This window comes from Pseudoliparis swirei, chromosome 24, assembly GCF_029220125.1.
Source record: "Pseudoliparis swirei isolate HS2019 ecotype Mariana Trench chromosome 24, NWPU_hadal_v1, whole genome shotgun sequence".
Taxonomy (NCBI): Eukaryota; Metazoa; Chordata; class Actinopteri; order Perciformes; family Liparidae; genus Pseudoliparis; species Pseudoliparis swirei.
The window spans coordinates 4640005-4662458 of NC_079411.1; the positions used below are offsets into that span (position 1 = coordinate 4640005).

Sequence of the window (22454 nt, forward strand, 5' to 3'; positions counted from 1 at the left end):
AAGTTGGACTTAACTCCCGGAGAGAGGAGCCACCGCGCAGATAATCTCACTCATGTTGCACTCTGTCCATGTGACTCTCCCCCCGTCTCTCTTCTTATCCTCTTACGGTGGCTCTCGCCCCCAATCGGCGCTCATCCCGCCGAGCTGCTGGCAGACAGCCGCACACACACACACACACACAGTGTGACACACCGGAGAGAGGCAGCGGCGGCCATGGCGACTCCCGGGCAGAAAGTGGTGCTGATCACCGGCTGCTCCTCCGGTATCGGCCTGAGGATGGCCGTGATGCTGGCTAATGATGAGCAGAAGCGTTACCACGGTAGGTGTCATCTGTGTGTGTGTGTGTGTGTGTGTGTGTGCTATAACCTATACATTCTCTGTCCCTCATCTTCTTCCTCTGCACTGTTTACTCATAAGATGCTTAGTTAACGACACTGTTTCTGTTTCTACGGAGAAGCGATCTCCATCTAAAGCCGACTGGGAGTTTAAAAAAATTATAAAATATGAGCATCAGGAGAGTATATGAGCTCATACAAAAAAGTGTCATCTAGAAAATGAACAGGAGTAAACTGATAAATGGTGTCAATGGAGCAAATTCAAGGCCTCAGGCTTCAGTGGAGTACTCAGTACTTCCTCTCCCCACAGGGAGGTCAAAGGTCACAGTCAACTCTCTGTGGTTCAGATGCAAAAATTAAGTGATTTATTGACTTCACAGCTGCAGGCCGTCAACCTGTCAAATATTTAGCCGACCACAAAGCACATATGTCTGACAGCACTTATCTTATATTTTGCTTTTATGGTTGTTGTCAGAGACTTTTCTCATACGTTTGAGAGGAAAATATTGTATCCTACATGCATCAAAGTCAAGAAAAAGCGGTATATTTTTTCAATCTGCATCACCTATTTTAGCTGTAGTTTAGGACAATTTACCTAAATGCTAATAGATTACTTGAGGTTTGTCGTCCATCTCCAATGAACTGATGAAATAATGAACTGGAAAACATGGACGAACATTGAAATGCAGTTTTCCATGCGTCACTATGGAGAAACTGAGTGAACGCAGCATTTTATAATCCGATGAATAGACTTCCTCCCACTGCTCGTCTGGAACAAGCAACCCCAAAGACTCCTCTGACTTATGATGTTTAATATAAATACACTCCAATACTTTATATAAATTGCATTCCTTCAGTATATTTAAAATGAATTAAATAATAAACATGGTACAAGACGCAGGAGCCATAAGTGAACGAGACCAGATTGAGATATTTTGGTTTTTTAGTTGTGATTTTTAACCCAATTTGTCGGATTAATTGCGGTCCGCTTAAAGGAGCGTACCAGTGCTTTTTTCTTCTTCTATTGTTCCAGGCATCCAGTGGTTTACATACAATTTCTATACTGTATTTTGTGAGTTGTATTATTGTTGTGAGGTAAAGAAGTGCAGAATTCTCCCATCAATCCGCACGTGTGCTGCATTATTATGTCATTATAATGAAGAATTGAGGACGACAAAAAACTGACGGCAATTGTTTTCATGCAATGTGGAAATAAATGTTCCCAAACTCGTTATCGCTCATTTAGAAAGGAAACATGGAACTATTCCTCGTTTTATTTTCATGTTAAAGGAGCTCCGCCTCCCTCCACATGTCATGTCTCTGATCCCAACTTAACCTTGAGTCACTCTTTGGAGGCGTGTAAAACCAAACAATAACTAAAGCCCGGCTTAGGCCATTGTGGACGCCAGGCTGGCGAGGTTATTCCTGGAGGAGACGCTAATGCTGATATGTAAACTGGCTGCTGTATCAGGAGTGTGTGTGTGTGTGTGTCCCTCCCATCATCCCGCGTCTCTAACAATATCCTCCCACCTCTCCGTGACCTTTACTCCTCTCTACTCGTGTGCGCAGACGCACCGATGCGGCGCACGGGGGCGAACGTGTTGTGCGATGTGTGTGATTACGTTGTGTATCTCGCGTGTGTGTCCTCACACTCCTGAACTCAAGGAACTCAGTTTGACTGATGCCGATGCGTTCTGGCGGTAACCTCACTCACCGGCAGGTCGCCGTCTCACATTCCTCTTGACAGCAGTAGCGTGAAGGCCTCGTTACGCCCACTCACAAACTCACACCTGGAAGCTGATCGTGGAAATACATTTTTAAAATGTGATTAATTAGGATTGGAGCATTTCAATCTAAGTCTTTTTCATTTAAGCTGGAAAAACCACAACTCCCGTGTGGTAGAAAGAACCAGCGTGTGTGTTTCATCTCAACATTTTATATTATCGTTTATGATTTCACACCAAAAAAATCTATAGATGGAATAAAAATTCAATAAAAGCTAAATTTTTGCTTTTTAGTATTTTTCCCCACAATGTGTTTAGTAGTTTCTCATGTGACGTATCGTATCAAAAATAAGCATGAGGACAGATCACATGTGCACGGTGCATCGCTAACAAGTCCTATCAAATTAAATATAAAAATAGGATAGAATATAAAATAACAAATATGCAAATAAATATAAATAAAGGAGTTAAAATGGAAGTAAATACATAAACAAACAAAAAAATGCTGAGAACACTTTCAAAAGGAACAACTAATGATACTTTTCTAAACTAAATGGATACTGTACCTACTGAATACTGTGCTGGACAATAAAATGTGAACACCTCAGCGTCCTAAAACAAAGTTTGAACCGTGTGCCGTGGGCCAAGGATCACAGAATAACTCGGTCGTTTGCACGAAGAGATCTAAAATAAACACTCTCTTCCGCCCTCCTCTACCGTTCTTTCCATCCCCCTCCCTGTCTTCCACCCGTTCGTAGTCGTGGCAACGATGCGCGACCTGAAGCGTAAGGATAAGCTGCTGGAGGCTGCCGGGGACGCGTACGGGAGAACTCTGTCTCTGGCCGCGCTGGACGTCTGCAACGACGAGTCCGTCCAGCAGTGTATCAACGGCATCAAAGGCCGACACGTGGACGTCCTCGGTGAGTCGAGTGCATCCTCGGCGCGTCGCGTTTGACCTTCTCAACTTCAAACCCTCCTCCTCCTCCTCTTCCTCCTCTTCCTCCAGTCAACAACGCGGGTATCGGCCTGGTGGGTCCGATAGAGAGCATCCCCATCGAGGAGATGAAGAAAGTGTTCGAGACCAATTTCTTCGGGGTGATCCGCATGATCAAGGAGGTGATGCCGGACATGAAGAGGAGGAGAGGGGGACACATCCTCGTGGTCAGCAGTGTGATGGGACTGCAAGGTCAGCGGCTAGACTAGAGGGAGGAAGAGGAGGGGGGGAGGAGGAGGAGGGCGGCCTCCTGGGAGAAGGGACATCTTCAGTTGGAAGTATGTTCTGCCGGACGGTGGGCGAATGGAAGACGGAGTGCGATGAACATGAGCGATGAAGAACTGCTCCCGACGTCCGAGAGGGAACATTTTTAAACGAGCGCCGTGTGTTTCCAAAGGCGTGGTGTTCAACGACGTGTACGCGGCCTCCAAGTTCGCCACGGAGGGGTTCTGCGAGTGTCTGGCGGTGCAGCTCTTGAAGTTCAACGTCACGTGAGTGAAGCAGAAACACGCGGGGAGCGTTCGAGTCGGCACGACGACGTCATGCTCATGAGCGCGGGCCGACGGTGATATCACGGTCTACAGAATGTGGTCATGAGTTACAAGTGTCGGACACGTTTGAGTTTGAGTTTTTTTAACTTTACAGAAGGGGTGGGGTGGGGGGGGGGGGGGTTATAGCAGAATGTACAACTAAATCTTGCTAAATATGGACAGACTGACGTAAATACTTTAATAATAAAGTAGAAGCCTTGTTGTTATTTTAAGCCGCTACACCCAGAAACTGAAGGGGTTAACAAACTATTGAAATTGTTGTTTGTTCATATTTTGTTCAACTATTAATTGATGCATCATTTCTGCTCTAGTGTTACCCGTCTGCTCATAAGACTCCGTCTTTATCTGACAATGCTCTCTCTCTCTTTCTCCCCCTCTCTCTAACCCCTTTCTCTCTCTCTCTCTCTAACCCCCTTTCTCTCTCTCTCTCTCTTTCTCCCCCTCTCTCTAACCCCTTTCTCTCTCTCTCTCTCTCTCTCTCTCTCTCTCTAACCCCCTTTCTCTCTCTCTCTCTAACCCCTTTCTCTCTCTCTCTCTTTCTAACCCCTTTCTCTCTCTCTCTTTCTAACCCCTTTCTCTTTCTCTCTTTCTCCCCCTCTCTCTAACCCCTTTCTCTCTCTCTCTCTCTCTAACCCCTTTCTCTCTCTCTCTCTAACCCCTTTCTCTCTCTCTCTCTAACCCCCTTTATCTCTCTCTCTCTCTCCTCCATCTCGCTCTCCTCCTTTCCCTCCCTCCCATCTCTTCCTCCCTCTCTCTCCCTCACTCTCTCTCTGTGCCTCTCTCTCTCCCTCTCTGTTTCTCTCGCCCTGTCTCTCTCCCCCCACTCCCTCTCTCCGTCTCTTCCCCCTCTCTCTTTCTCTCTCCCCCTCTCTCTTCCTGCCTCTCTCTCTCTCTCCCCCCCCACTCTCTCTCCCCCACTCTCTCTTCCTCCCCCCTCTCTCTTTCTCTCTCCCCTGTCTCTCCCCCCTGTCTCTTTCTCCCCCAGGTTGTCCATGATAGAGCCGGGCCCGGTTCACACTGAATTTGAGGCGAAGATGATCCAGGACGTGAAGCTGAAGGAGTATCCCGGAACCGACCCCGACACGGTGCACTACTTCAAGAACGTCTATCTCCCTTCGTCCGTCGACATCTTCGAGACGCTCGGACAAACGCCGGATGACATCGCCAGAGTAGGTCCCCAGGCGTGTCTCGGCCTCCGCGTGCCTGTCCGTCTCCATCGGGGATTCATCCCGTCGTTTGTTGACGTCGTCCGTCCTTTGATTCTCTGCAGTGCACAAAGAAGGTGATTGAATCCAGCAGGCCGCGTTTCCGTAACCTGACCAACCCGTTGTACACGCCCATCGTGGCGCTGAAATACGCCGATGAGACCGGAGGCCTGTCTGTCCACGCCTTCTACCACATGCTCTTCGACCTGGGGCCCCTGATGCACGTCAGCATGACCGCCATGAAGTACCTCACCTGTGGATGTCTGAGGAGCAGGACGGTGTCGCCAAACTAGGAACGTCTGATATGAGATATAATGTACAGACTGCAGTAAAGACCGCACTCACTACCTCTGCTGAGGTTCCCAGAGGGAGGAAAGAAGCACATTGCACACATACACTTCTTCTGTCTGTTTTTTAATGAAGTCTTTATACTCTTCTGGACAATCGTAGATCATGGATGTATAATTTACCCCCACCTGAGTTCTGATGAAGTGAAATACAACAGTTGGTCAAATTGTTTTAGCCTACAAAGAGTGCCAAATGAGTAGGTTTCACACTTATGAGACAACACACTAGAGCCTGATCTTGACCCGTCCCAAACGACTTCACATTTCAGACGGTTTAAAACTCTTTTGTCTGCAGACAGACGAGTCTCTAACCCGTCACAGCTTGTTAAAACAATGCAATTTACCACTATTTACAAAGAAAGACAATTATTGTTATACATAAATGAGTTCAGGCTATTGGCCCGGCCCTCCACAATATTTTCTGTTCCACTCGTGAAAAATAATTGCCCACCCCTGCTCTACACCGAGTTTATTTTGGAACCTATGTGTATTTGCATCGATGGACATCATTTTAAATTCTGACAATGTATTGAAGAAACTATTTTGGCATTCAAATTTATAATTTCCAACTCCCCGGAGTTGTGTTTGTGCTTCTGATCATCATTTGTGTTTGTGGTTAATCGCTGTGTGCAGAAAAGACTCCTTTCTGGTCGTGTATCTGTCGTTTCTCTCACATTTCAGCAAAAGATGTCTCTGTAGCGACTTTAGACTGATGGAAAACTACCTGTATTTCTATTTGTGAATAAATGATACGAATATATTCTGGTTTTACAACAAACAATCATAAAAACAAATACAATTGTTATTACAATTTCGACTAAGGTTTTGCCATTTAACTACCCAGACTTGTTTTGATTTCATAAGCGGATTCAGATAAACAAACGCTGCCATTTACACACATTTAAAAATAGTGGAACTTTATTTTACCAATGGCATCTGGTCTGTAAGGCTTTCCTCGAAAAATATGTATCCATATATAAAATGTGATAATGCAGGGAAGCAAAGTTTGATAAATATTGAATATTGACCCGTAAACACATTGTTTATATTAATAACTACTTCCCAAAAAGAAATAAATCAAACAGCATTACTGCCAACAATGTTGTGAAATATAATTGATGATAGATTGTTTTTTGTTCGTATCCCACACCGTTCTTTGAAAAATAATTGGTAGTAATGTAAAGTAAATGTGATTTTTAGTCGCTAATTAGCGTTAGGTTAAACATATTAATTAAAAATAATATAAAATTATAAATAGTGTACGTGTTATACGTGGAAGTAGTTTATAGGAGCGCTGTGAAAACAAATATTACACTTTCCGGTCATTCATGAGCAAAACACGACAACCGGACTGATCGATTTATCGGAGCTCCGCTGCTCACGCCTGTCTTCAGACAGTCGCGGGAAATTGGAACTAAATCGATAACCGGCCAGTCGAACTTCAAAATACGAGTTTTCCATGGATACGCCTGAAGTGCCACTGTGAGTCTGTCCCAGAATACAATAACAGATATACCGTTACGTAAGCTAAATGTCAGCTCAGTTTAACGGTGAGCGTTTGCTTGAAAGCGACTTTACGGTCAAATCTGAACGTTACCGGTTAATATCCGGGTGTTTTTTAAGCTAAAAAGCACCGCGAACGTAACGTGGAATAACTTCCAACTGTAGTTATCGTTTGCTCTGTAGCGAGGCTAAGCTAACGTGTTGTACCCACTATCGTATGCATAGTGTCATTTAACTTTTAAATCGCGTGTGTGTGTGTGTTTTGGTTTAAGGTCGTGTGAGCAGAATGTAGGACAAAGTGGAGACACAATGCACTGTGAGGAGCAGCTTAGGACCACATTGCACTGTGATGACAAGGAAAAGGTGAATACCTACTTCTACATTCAGATATATATATATATATATATATATATATATATATATATATATATATAATCCCACAATGACTCTTTGATTCCGCTGCTGCTGACATGTGAACCTTTTTGCCCACTCAGCTTCGTAGCAAGTTGGCCCTGTTGCAGAGGGAGTACCTCAGGACAGCTGAGAGACTCCAGGTGAGCAAGTGCCTCTGTGCGTGTTGTTTCTGTGCGCCCCGTGTAGAGATGCTGTGTCTCTCACACACTTTGATCTGCTCACAGCGCGCCGAGCGGTTGGACGCAGTGAGGAGTCGGATCAGTCGGCGGGACCGGAGAGACCCAGAGGTGACATCCAACCCCTGTCTCGGGCCATCGCCACGGATACCGAACACCACCAGTGGGACCGCCCCGAGCGTCCCTCGGTGCCACGGACACAGCTGTAGGTTAAGTCTGTCCGCCGCAAAGAACAAAGAGTCAATGTGTTAGATAGAATATATGTGGTAAAATATCAAAAAGGGATACGGGTTATCGATTTATTTCCCAAAGGTGTAGCTGTGTGTATATGCAGAGTCCCCTACATATATATATAATAAACGATACACACTCATTCAACCCTTTGTACAATACAGATATAAGTAATTTAGTTAAACTATGAAGTCATCCATTGGTGAGTACAGTTCTGTTCGCTGCATGTCGGTCATTCATTGTGCCTCCTAATTAGAGCTCATCCTTATGCCCACTGCAGTGATGAAGTTATTATTTTTGTCAGTGTGTTTGTGGAGATATATGGGGAGATATTGGCAGATAAAGTAGAATAATCTGTCACAGTGTCTAAGGTGATCAGGAAAGAAACACTATAGTTATGTGATGTAAACATGTACATATATTCCTCGTTATTATGCAGTTTTAACATGTGAATTGCTTCCATGCCTCACCCCAAACTAATCCTAAAATATTGTAGTTATTACACTGTCATTACTCTGAGAAGCAGGTCGTGTTTTGCCTGTTATAACAATGCAAGTCAGAATTCACACATGTTCTTGTGTTTCACCAGCTCCAGTAGATTCGGACGCCTCCAGGAGGAGCCCCTCTAATGCTGCCGGCCCACACACCCCGGATCCTCGCCATGACCCGGCCGACGGTCACAGACCCAGTCCTGCCCTGCGCCTCAGGTCTCGACGCAGTCGCCTGCGCTGGGAAAGCAGGAGCGGCGAGGCCGGCAGGAGCGCGGACGACAACAGCGAGGAAAGACGGGAGGAGAGTGAAAGGATGGAGACTGCAGTAGGAGGTGAAGACGGAGTCAAAACGGAGAGATCGGAGGTTGCGAATGAGAGCGAGGAGCTGTTTTCTTGTGACGACGCTGAGTCTCCGTCTCTGCTGCCCGCACACGGGAACACTTGTGGACAAACCGAAACGGGGGATGACGAGGGAAACGAGAAGAGGGACGACGAGAACTCAGCGGAGAGAACGCTGCTACACACACTGAAGAAAGGGAAGAAGATGGCGCCAAAAGAGGGACGGAGGGAGGAGAGGAAGGTGGGAATAGCAGAGAGCAAAGGGATGGACGGCCGTATGAAGCTGGGAGTCACATTGACACAGGGAAAAATGCAGGAGAGCAAATGGAAAGGGAAAAAAGTCCAGGTGATAGAGCTGAAATAAAAGAAGAGAACGTGGAGCCGGTGGGAGGAGGAGCGCGTGATGTGAGGGCCGTCGGCCTCCTGGACTCCTGCAGCGCAGCAGAAGGACTCCTGTACCCACCGGAGTACTACGTCCGCACCACGAGGCGGATGACGCTGTCGCAGAGCCGGCCTGAAGCGCAGGCGACGCTCTCCCAGCTGAGCGCGGGCCGTCGCCGCAGGACCCGGGGAGGAGGGTCCAACGGGCGCGCAGGATCGTCCTCGCCGGCGTCGCGGTCCGGTGACGCGTCCGCCGAGACAAACAGCCGGAGCTCCGGCGAGCTCTCGGGTCAAATCTCTGCTGGTCAAATCGACACGGGAGGTCGTTTCCCGGCGAGAGGAAGGAGGAAGAGAAGAGGTCGGGGCCGAGGGAGACCTCAGACCCCACGGGGCCCTCGCAGCCTGGACACGCCTCGAGAAGTCGGCCTCGGGCAAACTTCAGGGGATCCCACCGGCTCCCCGGTCTCCTCCTCCCCGTCTCCCCGCGGAGCCGATGGACCGACGCCGGGGTCCACAGCCACGCGGCCGTCCTCCTCCTCCTCCGGTGATGCCACGCAGCCGAGCTCGGCCTCCGGGCAGCTGAAGAAGACCTTCCCCATCTTTCTGACGAGGACAGACGGATGCCGACAGACGAGAAGTGAGACTTGTTGTGTGTGTGTGTGTGTGTGTGTGTGTGTGTGTGTGTCAATGGTAGAGAACGAAGAGAAAGTCTTCATGTTTGTCGTGCAGAGGTCCGAATATTTATGAACCTTAATTACAGGTTTGAATCCGTTGTGATATTTAAATTTATTAAATACAACCAAGTTCATTGTTGTCCATAAGCTATTCAAACACATGAAAGAGCCTCGTGGTGACGTGTGTCATTGGGATCAACACATTCTCTCTCCTCCCTTAATTCAATTATGCTCAATTGCCATTGTTAGCTAAACCCAGTCATGTCATTCCTAGGTAGGGCAACTAATGATTATTTTCATTATTGATTCATCCGCGAGTCATTTTCATAATCTATGGTTTTTTGGTGTGTAAAATAGGAGAAATGTCCTCCACAGGCAATGTTTTCAAATGTCTTGTTTTGTTTCACCAACAGCCCTCAAAACTCAAAAGATGTTCAGTTTATTATACCAATACTAACCCGAACCAATCGATGGATAAATGTATCAGTGCAACTCTACAACGTGTTTCACTACACACTGTGTAGGTTCAGCAAGACGACATTGTTAAACCACATGAGGGTTGTAACTGTATGACAATAACATGATTATGAACCAACGACACAGACTGCAAAGATTATCGAATGAGATAACAGAAATAGGTAGAATAATTCATAATAAATATGTATTTAACCCTCCTGTTACCTTCACATTTACTTACATATTTTACCCTCGGGGTCAATTTGACCCCAGCAATTAAAACCTCCAGAAAATTATTAGAATTAATATTGTTTTCCAAGTTTAAGTGTGAGGTACTTTATGTTTGTTTGTTGACTACCTAAATAGCCCTTTAAATATATAAAAAAGTTGATATTTCTTATATGTTTGACACAGTGAAAAACAGCCTGGGGTCAAATTGACCCCAAAGAACACCGACATTAAACATTGAATGGGGTCAAACTGACCCTAAAGGTAACAGGAGGGTTAATTAAGGAGAGCTCTGCAACTTTTCCCTCCCATTAATCGGTCTTTCTCTTTTTGTCCTGCAGGCACGGCCAACTGGCTCTCTCTCCTCTTGCCCTCCTCGCCGCCCGCCCCGCCGCTCCCCGTCCCGTCGGTGTTCCCCGGCCCGCTGCTCGGCAACCTGGTGAACTTCGACATTCTGCAAGACTTCCATCTCCCCGACGACCAGTTCGCCTTCCTGAAGCTGCACAAGCTCCACCAAGTCGCCGTGGATTCGGGAGTCGAACGTTTTACGCCGGCGCCCTACAACACGCGCGGCTGCGACCGGCGCTCCGACACCCGCCGCCGCCGCTCTGTGATTCCGCTCGCGCTCACGCCCACGATCTCAAATTCGCCGCGGCCCGCTGAAGCGAAGCCGGCTGCGGACCTCACGGGGGAATCGGCCGAGGAGACGCCTCGACGGGATGTTGCGGAAATCTCTGGAGAGCGGCCGATTGAAAAGCGTCACCCGGCGCCTCGGACCCCCACCGCCTCGACAGAATCGGTGACGGCGGTCCGAGATTGTGCCGCTGAATATAGAGAAGGAGATCCTGCGAGTGTGGACCACCCCGTCGAGCTTCAGAAAGAGAGCGACGATGTCATCACCGGGCCCTCGGATGAACTTCAAATAAAAGAGCCTGCTGTCATTTCATCAGAGGAACGGACAGATTGCCCGGGTTCAGTCCACGCTGTGGAGTCTAGAAACTACAGAACAGACACGTCCGTCACCAGGACTCCCTCCTCTGATCGCCTTGGACAGGAGCCTTCGAACGCCGCTGCTCAGTTATGTAACGACAGCGGCGCTCCAGAGGCTAAAGCTTCAGAGGCCGCGAGCCCGCCCTCAGGCGGATCGGTGGCGAATCGAGTCCCGCCTCCGCTCCTGCCGCCGAGTCCTCCTCTGGCGTCGGCCCCCCGCCCCCCGATGACCCCGCGCCCGCACTCCTCTGCTCCGCCGTCCGGCCCCGCGATGCCGTCGCTGGGACTCAGCCCCCACCCCCTCCCTCCGCCCGCTCGCCGCCCGGCCCCCTGGGCCCTCTCCGCCTCCCCCACCGCTTCGTCCGAGTCGCCGTCTGCAGGCGATCGGTCCCGCGGGGTCGGACCTCCGAACGTCCGGTCCGAGGGATCGGGTGGGCGGGGCGAGACCGCGGAGGAACACATGAGGAGATGCACGCACACGCTGGAGGTAAGCGGTTGCTCTCAAAAGAAGATGATCTGAATCGAAGTCTGCAGCTCTTGTGTTGGTTTCTGCAGCATCTACAGAGTGTGTGTGTGTGTGTGTGTGTGTGTGTGTGTGTGTCCAGGCCCCGGCAGGAGGCCGCCTGGTGGATGCGTGCTGCCTGCGCGGGTCCTCGGGTGCTCTGTGTGTGGCGGCGGCCGGAGCGTGGGCCGTGTGTCTCTGGACTCAGACCTCAGCTGCCGATTGGACACCAACACACACCTGGGCCTTCGATAAGGTGAGTGTGACGCCACTCTGGGGAAACAGATGCATCGATTTTACATTCCACTGTCGCCGGTTCGACAATAAATTGGGAGGAATTATGTTTAAAGACTGAAATGGAATAAAGGCGACTCAATATTGACTGTTTCCAGGACCAGTCATTTTGTTGACATGATTCCTTCCTGTTTGTTGACAGCCGGTGATCAACGTGTTTCCTGTCCCGGATGCTGCGGGGCTGCTGTGTGTGACTCTGGGTCAGTTGGAAATCCGAGAAGTGAGGTGAATACGACTTTCTGACCCACATTTTGACATCCTGCGTTTACTTTGAGTTCATCCGAACTTCTTTGAGCTTCGACCGTGCGTGTGTGTCGTGCGTGTGTGTCGTGCGTGTGTGTCGTGCGTGTGTGTCGTGCGTGTGTGTCGTGTGTGTGTGTCGTGCGTGTCGTGCGTGTGCGCAGGACGCTGTCGTGTTGCAGCCTCTCGCAGGCGCTGCTCTGTGAGGGCGTCGTTCAGGCCATCGTGGGCGTGTCCCGGTCCAGAGTGGTCACGTCTTCCCACTCGGCCTCTGGGGCCGCCCTGCGGGTGTTTACGGCGTCAGACAGCGGCAGGTAGCGCAGAGATGGCGCTGTGTTTATTCTCTGAGATGTCGGAGCAAGAAGGAAATAACTCAGTGTCTCTCTCTCTCTCTCTCTCTCTCTCAGCACATCGAGCTCTCAGCCTCTGGCGTCTCCCGGTGTTTGTGTCGGGGCTCTCGCTCCAGTGGACGCACTTTTAGATGCTCTGATCGGCTCGAATGAGGGCGGACGCCTCTTCGTCTGGTGAGCAAGAGCGTGACGGAGAAGTCGTCGCCATGGTAATGGTGACCTCACTAATCAGCTCAGTGCTGATTAGTCACGAAATAAACGTGTTAGCTGAAGAGACAATTTGTGTTTGTTTAATTACCTTCGCATTGAAAATACGGAAGGTTATGTTTTGATTGCTGTGTATTTATTTATTTATTTGTATGCGTGTTACTCGCATAACTCAAAAGGTATTGAACCGAATCGCATGAATTTGGATGATGATTTTATTAATCCGGGGGGGATTTTATTATTTGATCGGATCGATCGTCAAGGTCAAAGGTCAAGGTCAACAAAGGTTACCATTTAGCATTAATTTTTCAATTTTTATCCACCATAATGCATGCCAATGCATCAGAATCATCTCAATCATCTAATGTAATATATATATGTGCGCCGCGCTACCGAGTGCTCTAGTTTAATTTTTACTGTGAGCAGAAAAACATCAACTAAACTGAAACACTCTGCCTGTTGAGAGACGGAGCCAGAATATGAAATCTTATTGTAAAATGGTAAAACATACATTTCAAAGATTGTTTATGAAATGAAAAATTTTTTCGAGAAACGGTTAAAAATCATTGTAAAATGTTGTTTAACTTTTATTTCAAAAATAAGAGCACGCTCTTATTTTGAAATGACTTGATACAGGACTGACAAATAAATCCTCAAACTGCACGTCAGAATGAACACGATCATTTTTGCCTGTTAAGTGTCGGTTTGGATTAGTCGAGCCACATTTGAAGAACTTTTAAACATCGAGCACTTTAAATGTTGACTGGATCACAACATAAGCAATCCACGTTTCCTATATTGTGGATACATATTTGACGGTTAGAATAACATGCAGATGTGGCTCTCTCATGCGTCTGTGTGTGTTTTAATGTATTTTCTGTCACAGGAATCTAAAGACCGGACAGCTGCTGCGGAGCATCCTCCTCGGGGACGGTCTGTCCCACACGGCCTGTCTCAGAGGATTCTCCTCCCGGGTGAGTCCAGTCGCTTTGCACCCGTGAAGCCCGTCGGCAAAAAACGCCTCCGCAACAAACCGCCTCACTCCCGTCCCGTGCGTGTTCGTGTGTGTATGTCGGCACTACAGGGGGCGCTGTTCGTCCTGCTGCAGCACCAGTCGCTCAGCTCCCCGGAGGGCGGAGCGACGGAGACGGCCGAGGAGAAGGAGGAGGAGAAGGAGGAGGAGGAGGAGGAGGAGGAGAAGAAGGAGGAGGAGAAGGCCGCCCTGTTCTCGCTCGTCGCCGTCAACCCCGTGAGTGGGAAATGCGCCCTGGCCTCTCGGCTGTTTCCGCCCAAAGCGTGGACTGGCAGGTGAGCTGAGGCATGTGTGTGTGTGTCTACTTCAATAACAAAAGTGTGTGTCGATATATAGATACACACACTTTAGTTTTTGGATGGATATACATATATATGTATACATACACACATATATAAATATATTTATATGTATATATATACATATACACACATATATAAATATATGTGTATACACTACCGTTCAAAAGTTTGGGGTCACTTAGAAATGTCTTTATTTTTCAAAGAAAAGCACTGTTTTTTCAATAAAGATAACATTAATCAAAAATACACTCTATACATTGTTAATGTGGTAAATAACTATTCTAGGTGGAAACGTCTGGTTTCTAATGAAATATCTCCAGAGGTGTATAGAGGCCCATTTCCATCAACTATCACTCCAGTGTTCTAATGGTACATTGTGTTTGCTAATCGCCTTAGAAGACTAATATCTGATTAGAAAACCCTTGTGCAATTATGTTAGCACAGCTGAAAACAGTTATGCTGGTGATATAAGCTATACAACTGGCCTTCCTTTGAGCTTGAAGTTTGAAGAACAAAATTAATACTTCAAATATTAATCATTATTTCTAACCTGGTCAATGTCTTGACTATATTTTCTATTCAATTTTCAATTCATTTGATAAATATAAGTGAGTTTTCATGGAAGACACGAAATTGTCTGGATGACCCCAAACTTTTGAACGGTAGTGTATATATACACACATATATTTATATGTATATATATATATACACACATATATTTATATGTATATATATATATATGTATACACACATATATACATATATATATATATACATATACAGTATATATGTATATATAATATATATATATATATATGTACATATATATATGTGTGTGTGTGTGTGTGTGTGTCTCATGCAACGCCCCCTCTCATCTGCCCGCCGTGTCCTTCAGGCTGTGCGAGGCCGACGCCAGCGGCTCCGGCGTGGTGGGCCTGAGTGCGAGCGGCAGCGTGTGCGTGTGGGAGCTCGGGCGCCGGGGGGCGTCGAGGACGGTGGCGCCCGACGGCGACGGCTGGCAGCTCGCTCGATGGGGGGAAGGAGGCACGCTGGTGACTGGCCATCACAACGGAGACGTTACTTTGCACTGTCCGGGTCAGACTTCGCTCTGCGGCCGCACTCGGTAAAGACTCCCTTTTAGAAAATAACTTTATTAGGAATGTTTACATGGAGATTTTAAACTTTTAAAATACTTCAGTCACACACACACGTTGTTCCGTGGCTTCCCTTCCCCCAACTTGTCGAACAGGAGTGTCTGTAACCTCAAGACAAGAGTACTACTAAATTAAATACATGTATTTACTGTAAACTGAGCAGATTCAAAAAGCCACATGTAACATAACATCATCTCAACGGCCTGTAAAAATGTCCACACTGTTTTTAGAGCACCACTATTACTTGAATACATTGTTTTACGTCTTATATTTCAGGAAAAGGAAAGTTTGTTTTTATAATTTGCATTAAACATTTGTGTATTCTGTTTTTTTTCTTGTCTACTTTTATATTGTTAAAAATGTTAGTCTGATTTAATTTCAAGATGACTAGCAGAAGATGCTTTTTCATTGTGAGAGATGTTAATGTAAACAGTTAAAACACAGTTCACTTTTCAAAGCGTCAGTCAGTCTGTGTGGACTTGACTGTTATAAGAGCAACATTCAGACAATGGCTATGAAAACTAATGAATGAATTGATTTGCTTCTGCAAAAAAATACTTCAATAACAAAAGTGTGTGTGTCTGTATATATACACAAACACACACTTTTATTTTTGAAGTATTTTTTGTAATATATAAACATATGTACAAATATATATACATATAAATATATATGTGTATATATACATATAAATATATATGTATATATACTCACATATATTTATGTATATGTTTATATATACATGTATATAAGTAATCTAATCTAATCTAATCTAATCTATTATTCTATTTTCTATTCTAATATATTCTAATCTATTATTCTATTTTATATTCTAATCTACTATTCTATTTTCTATTCTAATATAATCTATTATTCTATTTTAATATATTCTATTCTATTTTCTATTCTAATCTATTATTCTAATATTTTCTAATCTACTCTTCTATTTTCTATTCTAATCTAATCTATTATTCTATTCTAATCTAATCTATTATTCTATTTTCTATTCTAATATATTCTAATCTAATCTATTTTCTATTTTAATATATTCTAATCTAATCTATTCTATTTTCTATTCTAATATATTCTAATTTATTCTATTCTATTCTAATCGAAACACTATTCGAGCCGCCCATGAAGAGTTTACAGGTTCTGGGGCCGTGAAGGTTTTACTAACCAGCAAACAAATGCTATAACCTCAACTCCTCCTGAACCACTCAACGCTCTGGTCTGGAGCAGGCGACCCAAACCCCTCCGGCCCCTTAGAGGGGGGTAGGAGCACATAAATCCGCTGCGCTGGTTTGGAGTTCGCCATCCACCTCGTATTACAAACTCTGGTTCTGCGCTCCGTGACGTCACATGTCACGGATGTCCCATGTGACGTCACAGACGATTCGAGTAACCGTGGAAACGCTGACGCGTGTGAGTTGTGTGGGGGAGGAGCTACTGCTCAAGAAATCAAAGGATCATGCGCCAAAAAAACAACACGGTGTTGCTGTTTCAGGTGAATCAAGCGCATTTATGTTTTTGCCTTTTCATATTTCATGTATTGTTTTCATTTTTTTATGTTTTACTTAGGGACAGTGCACATTCATAAAAAACATATCTGTAAATGTGTCAGAGTTAGCCAAGAGGCTATTGTTCCTCTGTAGTCCCAATTAATGAAATGCATTAATGGGAAAACTAAGCCAGAAAGGTTTTTTTAAATCACTTTGGAAGAGTCATGAATGTTATTATATGATATATGATTTCATTGGTTCGCCGACCCGTCGATCGCGATCGACGTCGATCACGGGAACGTTTCCTGTCGCTCTCCAAAATAAAATGAAAATAAATTCAGAAACACATTGTTCCTCATTCTCGACCATTTTCTGAAGTGTCTTCTGAAATGTTTTCTTCCTGACTGGAAGATTGACGTCAGAAAAGATCCTGAAAACGGGTTCTCTTACACAGCGGCGTTGTCAGATGTGCGCCCGGAAAGAGGGGAATGTAGTCCAGTGGTCCTACAGGTGGGGCGTGCCCCTCTAGTGGGGAAAAGTGGTACTACAGATGGGGAAATGCAGAAAGACCAAAGCGTTTTGATTTCATTCAATTAGAATTAGGCCAAATAAAAAGGCCTCAAGCTGTAAATCCAATCTGGACAGTCGTTTTCTCTCAACGCCTCAATAGGTAGATCTTGCCTGTCACGAAGGCAGAAGTCAGGGATCTTGGGCTCAAAAAGGTTGGTGACCACTGAGTTAAATGGATTTGCATTAAATTAACGACGTTCTAGTCTTCACTCCACAAAGCGCTTCACACTACAGCGCCGGTTTAAATATCACATACTTTGACCGTGGCAAAGTTCCCCTCATCAAGTATGCACCCAAACTACTTTCTCCCAACATGGACATTTGGCCCGGCTCCTCATAGCTCACCGAAACATTCTGGTATTTTTGGCATATTACTAAATATTCATTTTCCTTTTTCACAAACTAACTCAATTGTCGGTCTTGTGCAGGCGAAAGTCGGCAAGAACAATTTCAGAAGCAGCAAATGCGTCAAGTTCAAGAGAATCTTTATTTAAACTTGGGGTAAAATAATTCATCTTTACATGTATTCAGCAGTTATGTACAAGTGTGTACATCTTGTTGAGAAACACAAGACATATAAAAACAGACTTATAAAAAGGAGTAAAAAGGCAACTACAGGAAGAAGGTGCATGATGAAGACGTATTAACATGGTCCCTCTCAATATACAACACGGATACAAAAAAGACAAAGACAGACAAAGACCAGAGAGCTCTTTCCATCCGTCCAACTCGGCTTCGGGGTTAAAAAGCTCGACTGAAACGTGAACGAGTCGAACGAGCAGAGGAGAATTCTGTGAAATTGAACACTTAACGGCCTCCTCTTCCTCCTCGTCTCATTGTAACGCACAGGGTCAACTTGTCTGCGGCCATATGGGAATAATAAGCTTCATCAAGAAAAATTTGAGAACAGCAGTGAGAAAAAGGACAAACACAAAGAAGAAAAAAAACTCAGTGGCTTAAGAGAACAATCATGTACAAAGTGGGAGGAGTGGTACGGCCGCCGAGAGGACGCGAGAATCGTTACAATACGGCGAGGGTGTAAAGAGTCCTCCGATGATTGAAGAAGAGCACGGTGGTGATGTGATGGAGCCGGGCTACTGTGCCGAGGAAGAATGCTTGGTTTCCAGCAGCTTCTCCACCATGAGCTTGGCGTAGCGGATGCGGCTGGCCAGCTCCTTGCAGCAGCCGAACTCGTCCAGCAGGGAGAGCTTGTAGGTGCGGAACTCTCGCTTCTCGTCGATGTACGTCACGGCGCCCATCAGCGGGCACAGGATCAGCTTGGTGTGATCCTGAAGGAGGGAGCGGAAGAAGAAAACGCAGGTTCAGAAATAATTGTTAAAATATCGCATTCCACAGCTCGCGTAAAGACGAGTTGATTTCGAATTTTTTTTTTGTAAGTACCTGGAAGAAGTTGATCTGCACGGTGCCGTTGGAGAGGTGCAGGACGATGGCGCTCTTGGTGCGGAACCAGAGGGAGAGGTAGGGCAGCCGCGCCAGCTCGTCGCCATCCCGCCGCGCCATGTTGGCGCCGGCCTTCAGCAGGTGCTCGCTCATGTAGTTGCGGAAGTATTTCAGCAGCGTTATCTAGGAGGGAAAGGGGGACGCGAGAACCCACGGTTTAAATAAAGCACGACGCGGACACACTTTTGAAAAAGGGACGCAATCGTCGATCTCGATCCGCCGACCGACCTTCTTGTTGTGCACCGCGGGGAACGAGCGCACGCTGAGGTAGGATTCCACCGCCGCCTTGTCGATGTACTGCAGACTGTCGCCGTCGGTGTACATGATGAGCCGCGTGTAATCGTTGAAGAGCACGCCCACGCTGTTGTCACAGAGCTGGTAGCCTGAAATGCACATTTTAAAACGTTGACTAAAGGATCCCCTTCCATCAAAAAGACTGTAAAAAATGGTTTAGTTATCAGTTAGCAAGGATTTTATGTTTTAATTAATTCTCTGTTCGCCTGGTGAAATATCCCTTTAATGTCATCACTTAGACCTGTGACGTTAAAGTAAAAATTACACTGTCGTGAAAGAAATATATAAAATATGAATGACAAAAAAAGGTCCAACAATCAAATACCCAAATATCTCACCTAATCCGTATTTGTCAGAGTAGTCGACCCACTTGCTGATCCAGAAGATGGGAACACAGGCGGGATCCTCGGCCTCTTCTGCAAACACAACAACAACAACGTCTTTGTTGTTAGCACGTCGACGGGAAACAAACCGCGGATAAAATAAAAAAAAGGTGCAACATTCAAATAAAAAAGCGGCTCAGTTGACTCGCCTTGGCGGATGACGGGCTTCTCCGAGGGCTTGGCGGCATTGATGACGTTGAGCTGCTGCAGCAGGTCCTTCAGGTGGCACTCTGACGGCTCAGGATCTCTGCAGCACACCAGGAAACACGGTTATGTACATAATGACCGGTAAATAAAGAAAAGACAAGTCGTTCTTCATTGTGCCGCGTTTCAAACATCTCTCACCTCAGCTCGTCCTTCGCGTCCACCCTCTCCGTCCCGGCTGCGGGGAAAGAGAAACCCCCAAAAAAACGTACGAGAATTATTCGTCGGCAACAAATAACATTAAACCTTAGCAGCTATTTATTTAGACATTTGTATTTAGTTTTATTGTAAACTATTATTGATTAATTATTGCTTATATTTTGATATGTTAGAAGAGCCTTTTTCTTATGATAATTTTAGTTTATTTTACTACATTGTGGTTGTTGTTTAAGTATATTTAGTTTTAGGATTGGTTCCCTGATTGGGTAACATTGGGCACCTGTGGTTCTATGTAGGTGCAAGTAGCTTCAGGACCAGCATGCACCGGGGTGGCCGATGTTTTTTTTACCATACCAGCACACGAAAGGCAGCGTCAACATTTTGTTTGTTCTTTGTGTTTTTTTAGGAAATAAATAACCAGAATAATAACACGGAATTGGGTATTACTTTCTTTTGGCTGCGCCAACTAAAAAAAAAAAACTAAAAAAACACGGTGCGTCAGTGGCAATTTGATTTATATATATATTTTAGATTTCTAAAAGACAAATGGCCACTAACGACCTTCTTTTCGACGAGTCTGCCGGTCGCGCCCGTTACTTTTGTTGTTAATGTCCGTCAGGGGGCGTCGCTGGTTGAGCTCCGCGGCCGTGGTCGGCGCGATGGAGAAGCGCGGCGGCACGGTGAGGCACGTGGTGGGCAGGCGCGACGGGATGTAGCCCGTCGTGAAGTACTCGTCCTCCTGCAGCTCGGTGACGGTGGGCCTCTGGGCGGGGTCCGCGTGCAGCATCCGCTTGATGAGCGACGTCGCCAGCGGGTTGATGTGCTGCGGGGAGAGAGAGGAGTTGGGGGAAATCAGACGCAGAACCAAAACAAACTCGCATATTTATTAATGTTATATCGTGTGGTCGAGCGTACCCAGGGGATGGTGTAGTTGTTCTTCTTGATGCGATTGTAAGTCTCCTTCAGACACGAGGTCTCGAATGGAGGCTTGCCCACCAACAGCGTGTACCTGAGAGGACACGGGTCGGCGTCAAGTGGAATATAGACGAGTTGTTCGGGGACATTCACAGAAAGAGGTGTGTGTTCAGACTCACAATATGCACCCGAGCGACCAGACGTCCACTTCATAGCTGTGGCCTTTCTTACAAAGCACCTCGGGCGCGATGTAGTTCGGCGTGCCACACAGGGTCTTCTTCCTCTCGCCATCAAACTCGATCTTAGTGGCCAAACCAAAGTCCCCTGAAGAAGCGGAGAGTCAAGATAATAATAAAAAAATGCATTTGTGAACACATGCAAAAGAAGAACACGTAAAAAAAAAACTCAACCAGGAAGGATGACGAGTTCTGGATGCGAGGGCTTAGAGCCGCGCTCTTAAAACTGGACCAACCGGTTGGTTTGAGTTGACATGTCTGCCCATCTCAGGTATGACTAGAGTTTAAAATAAATGAATACATATATTTTATAATCCAAAAGCCCACATTACCTATCTTGACCTCCATGTCGTCGTTGAGGAAGATGTTGCCCAGCTTCAGGTCCCTGTGGATGACCTTGTTGCTGTGCAGGTAGCGGACGCCCTTGAGCAGCTGGGTCATGTAGTACCGGGCCTCCGGTTCCGTCACGGCCTTACGGCGCTTGTGCAGCTCCAACAGGGACTGAAACAGAACATAAATAAAGTATTAAACCCATTAAAAAGTATGGAACTCATATTCTTGCTGCAAGAATTGGATAAAAGTCGCAGATGATTTTACGGACTTAAAAAACTTTTTGTTGTTGTTGCCACATCCGCCGAGCCTGGGGAGGGACACAAGTTCGGGCCCACAGAGAGGTGAGATGGCGGGGGGGGGGGGGGGCAACAGAGCCTGCACTCACCCTCCTCCTGCAGATTTCCAGCACGACGAAGACGAAGTCGTCGTCTTCGAAAAAGCCTTGGAAACCGACGACGTTGGCGTGGTTCAGGCTCTTGTGAATGGCGATTTCGGAGGTCATCTTCTCCCGCTGGTGCTGCTTCAGGATCAGAGACTTGGGCACGATTTTCCCGGCGAACACCTGGTTCGTCTCAGTGTCCGTGATTTCGTAGCATTTGGCGAAACCACCTTTGCCGAGGAACCGTCCCCTCGAGTACCGTTTCATGGTGCGCGGGTCCACCAGAATATCCGGGATCTCTTTGAGAGGAGCCGATTTCGGGTCGACATGTGCCGACGGATTCGCCGGCTTCGCGGTACCGGCGATCATGTTAGAGGTCAAAGAGCTCTACGGAGTCTCGAAAAATTAAAGTTTAAGAAAAGAAAATCTCCCGACAGTTAAATTCTCGATAAGGGATGGAAGTATTTGTTAAACCCAACGTTAGTTTAGCCCTGGAAGCTTTGCATACGCTGCTGAATTCAAATCAAAACTAAAGTGAACGCGTTGAACGCGGACAACATTCAAACTACTGATTAAACGATACAATTAAATACAGATTATTAGGCTAAAAACAAAAACCGTGAGATCTACGTGCAACTAATCGCCAGACCCTTCACCCGGTGGCTGCAGCGTTACTCCGTCCTGCCCTTTTGACAACAGCCCGTGGTACAAATTTAAAATGCTGCCTCTGTCGTTACGGCGCTCTCTGATTGGTCCGCTCGATTTGAATTCCAAGCCTTGCTGCAAAGCATCGTGGGAAGAGCGGCGCGAAAACAGCCAATCACCGAACGGGGAAGTGACGTTCTGCGTTGTGATTGGCTGTGATGGCGTTTGCTGACGGAATGAGATTTAATCAAACAG

General features: G+C 46.3%; 3 protein-coding genes across 3 annotated transcripts; 2 read left to right on the forward strand and 1 right to left on the reverse strand.

Moving 5' to 3' along the window:
- The first annotated feature begins 42 nt into the window (after window positions 1-42).
- On the forward strand, window positions 43-5916 carry LOC130190231 (retinol dehydrogenase 8-like). Its single transcript, XM_056409539.1, has 6 exons — window positions 43-319; window positions 2818-2979; window positions 3066-3245; window positions 3451-3544; window positions 4590-4773; window positions 4875-5916. Exons 1-6 carry the CDS (start codon window positions 214-216, stop codon window positions 5100-5102), a joined length of 954 nt encoding a protein of 317 aa, XP_056265514.1. The 5' UTR covers window positions 43-213; the 3' UTR covers window positions 5103-5916.
- An 89-nt stretch (window positions 5917-6005) lies between these two features.
- Window positions 6006-15447, forward strand: palb2 (partner and localizer of BRCA2). Its single transcript, XM_056409537.1, is given in 14 exon segments — window positions 6006-6638; window positions 6932-7022; window positions 7154-7213; window positions 7298-7454; window positions 8070-8435; window positions 8438-9328; window positions 10391-11526; window positions 11645-11797; window positions 11978-12060; window positions 12240-12389; window positions 12483-12599; window positions 13519-13606; window positions 13717-13940; window positions 14863-15447. Coding segments are annotated over 14 exon segments (3771 nt in total). The 5' UTR covers window positions 6006-6615; the 3' UTR covers window positions 15095-15447.
- A 2211-nt stretch (window positions 15448-17658) lies between these two features.
- On the reverse strand, window positions 17659-22214 carry plk1 (polo-like kinase 1 (Drosophila)). Its single transcript, XM_056409538.1, has 11 exons — window positions 21561-22214; window positions 21175-21343; window positions 20786-20930; window positions 20607-20700; window positions 20289-20514; window positions 19674-19710; window positions 19478-19575; window positions 19284-19361; window positions 18880-19034; window positions 18592-18774; window positions 17659-18479 (listed from the first exon to the last, which is right to left on the reverse strand). Exons 1-11 carry the CDS (start codon window positions 21921-21923, stop codon window positions 18285-18287), a joined length of 1743 nt encoding a protein of 580 aa, XP_056265513.1. The 5' UTR covers window positions 21924-22214; the 3' UTR covers window positions 17659-18284.
- Between the last annotated feature and the right edge of the window lie 240 nt (window positions 22215-22454).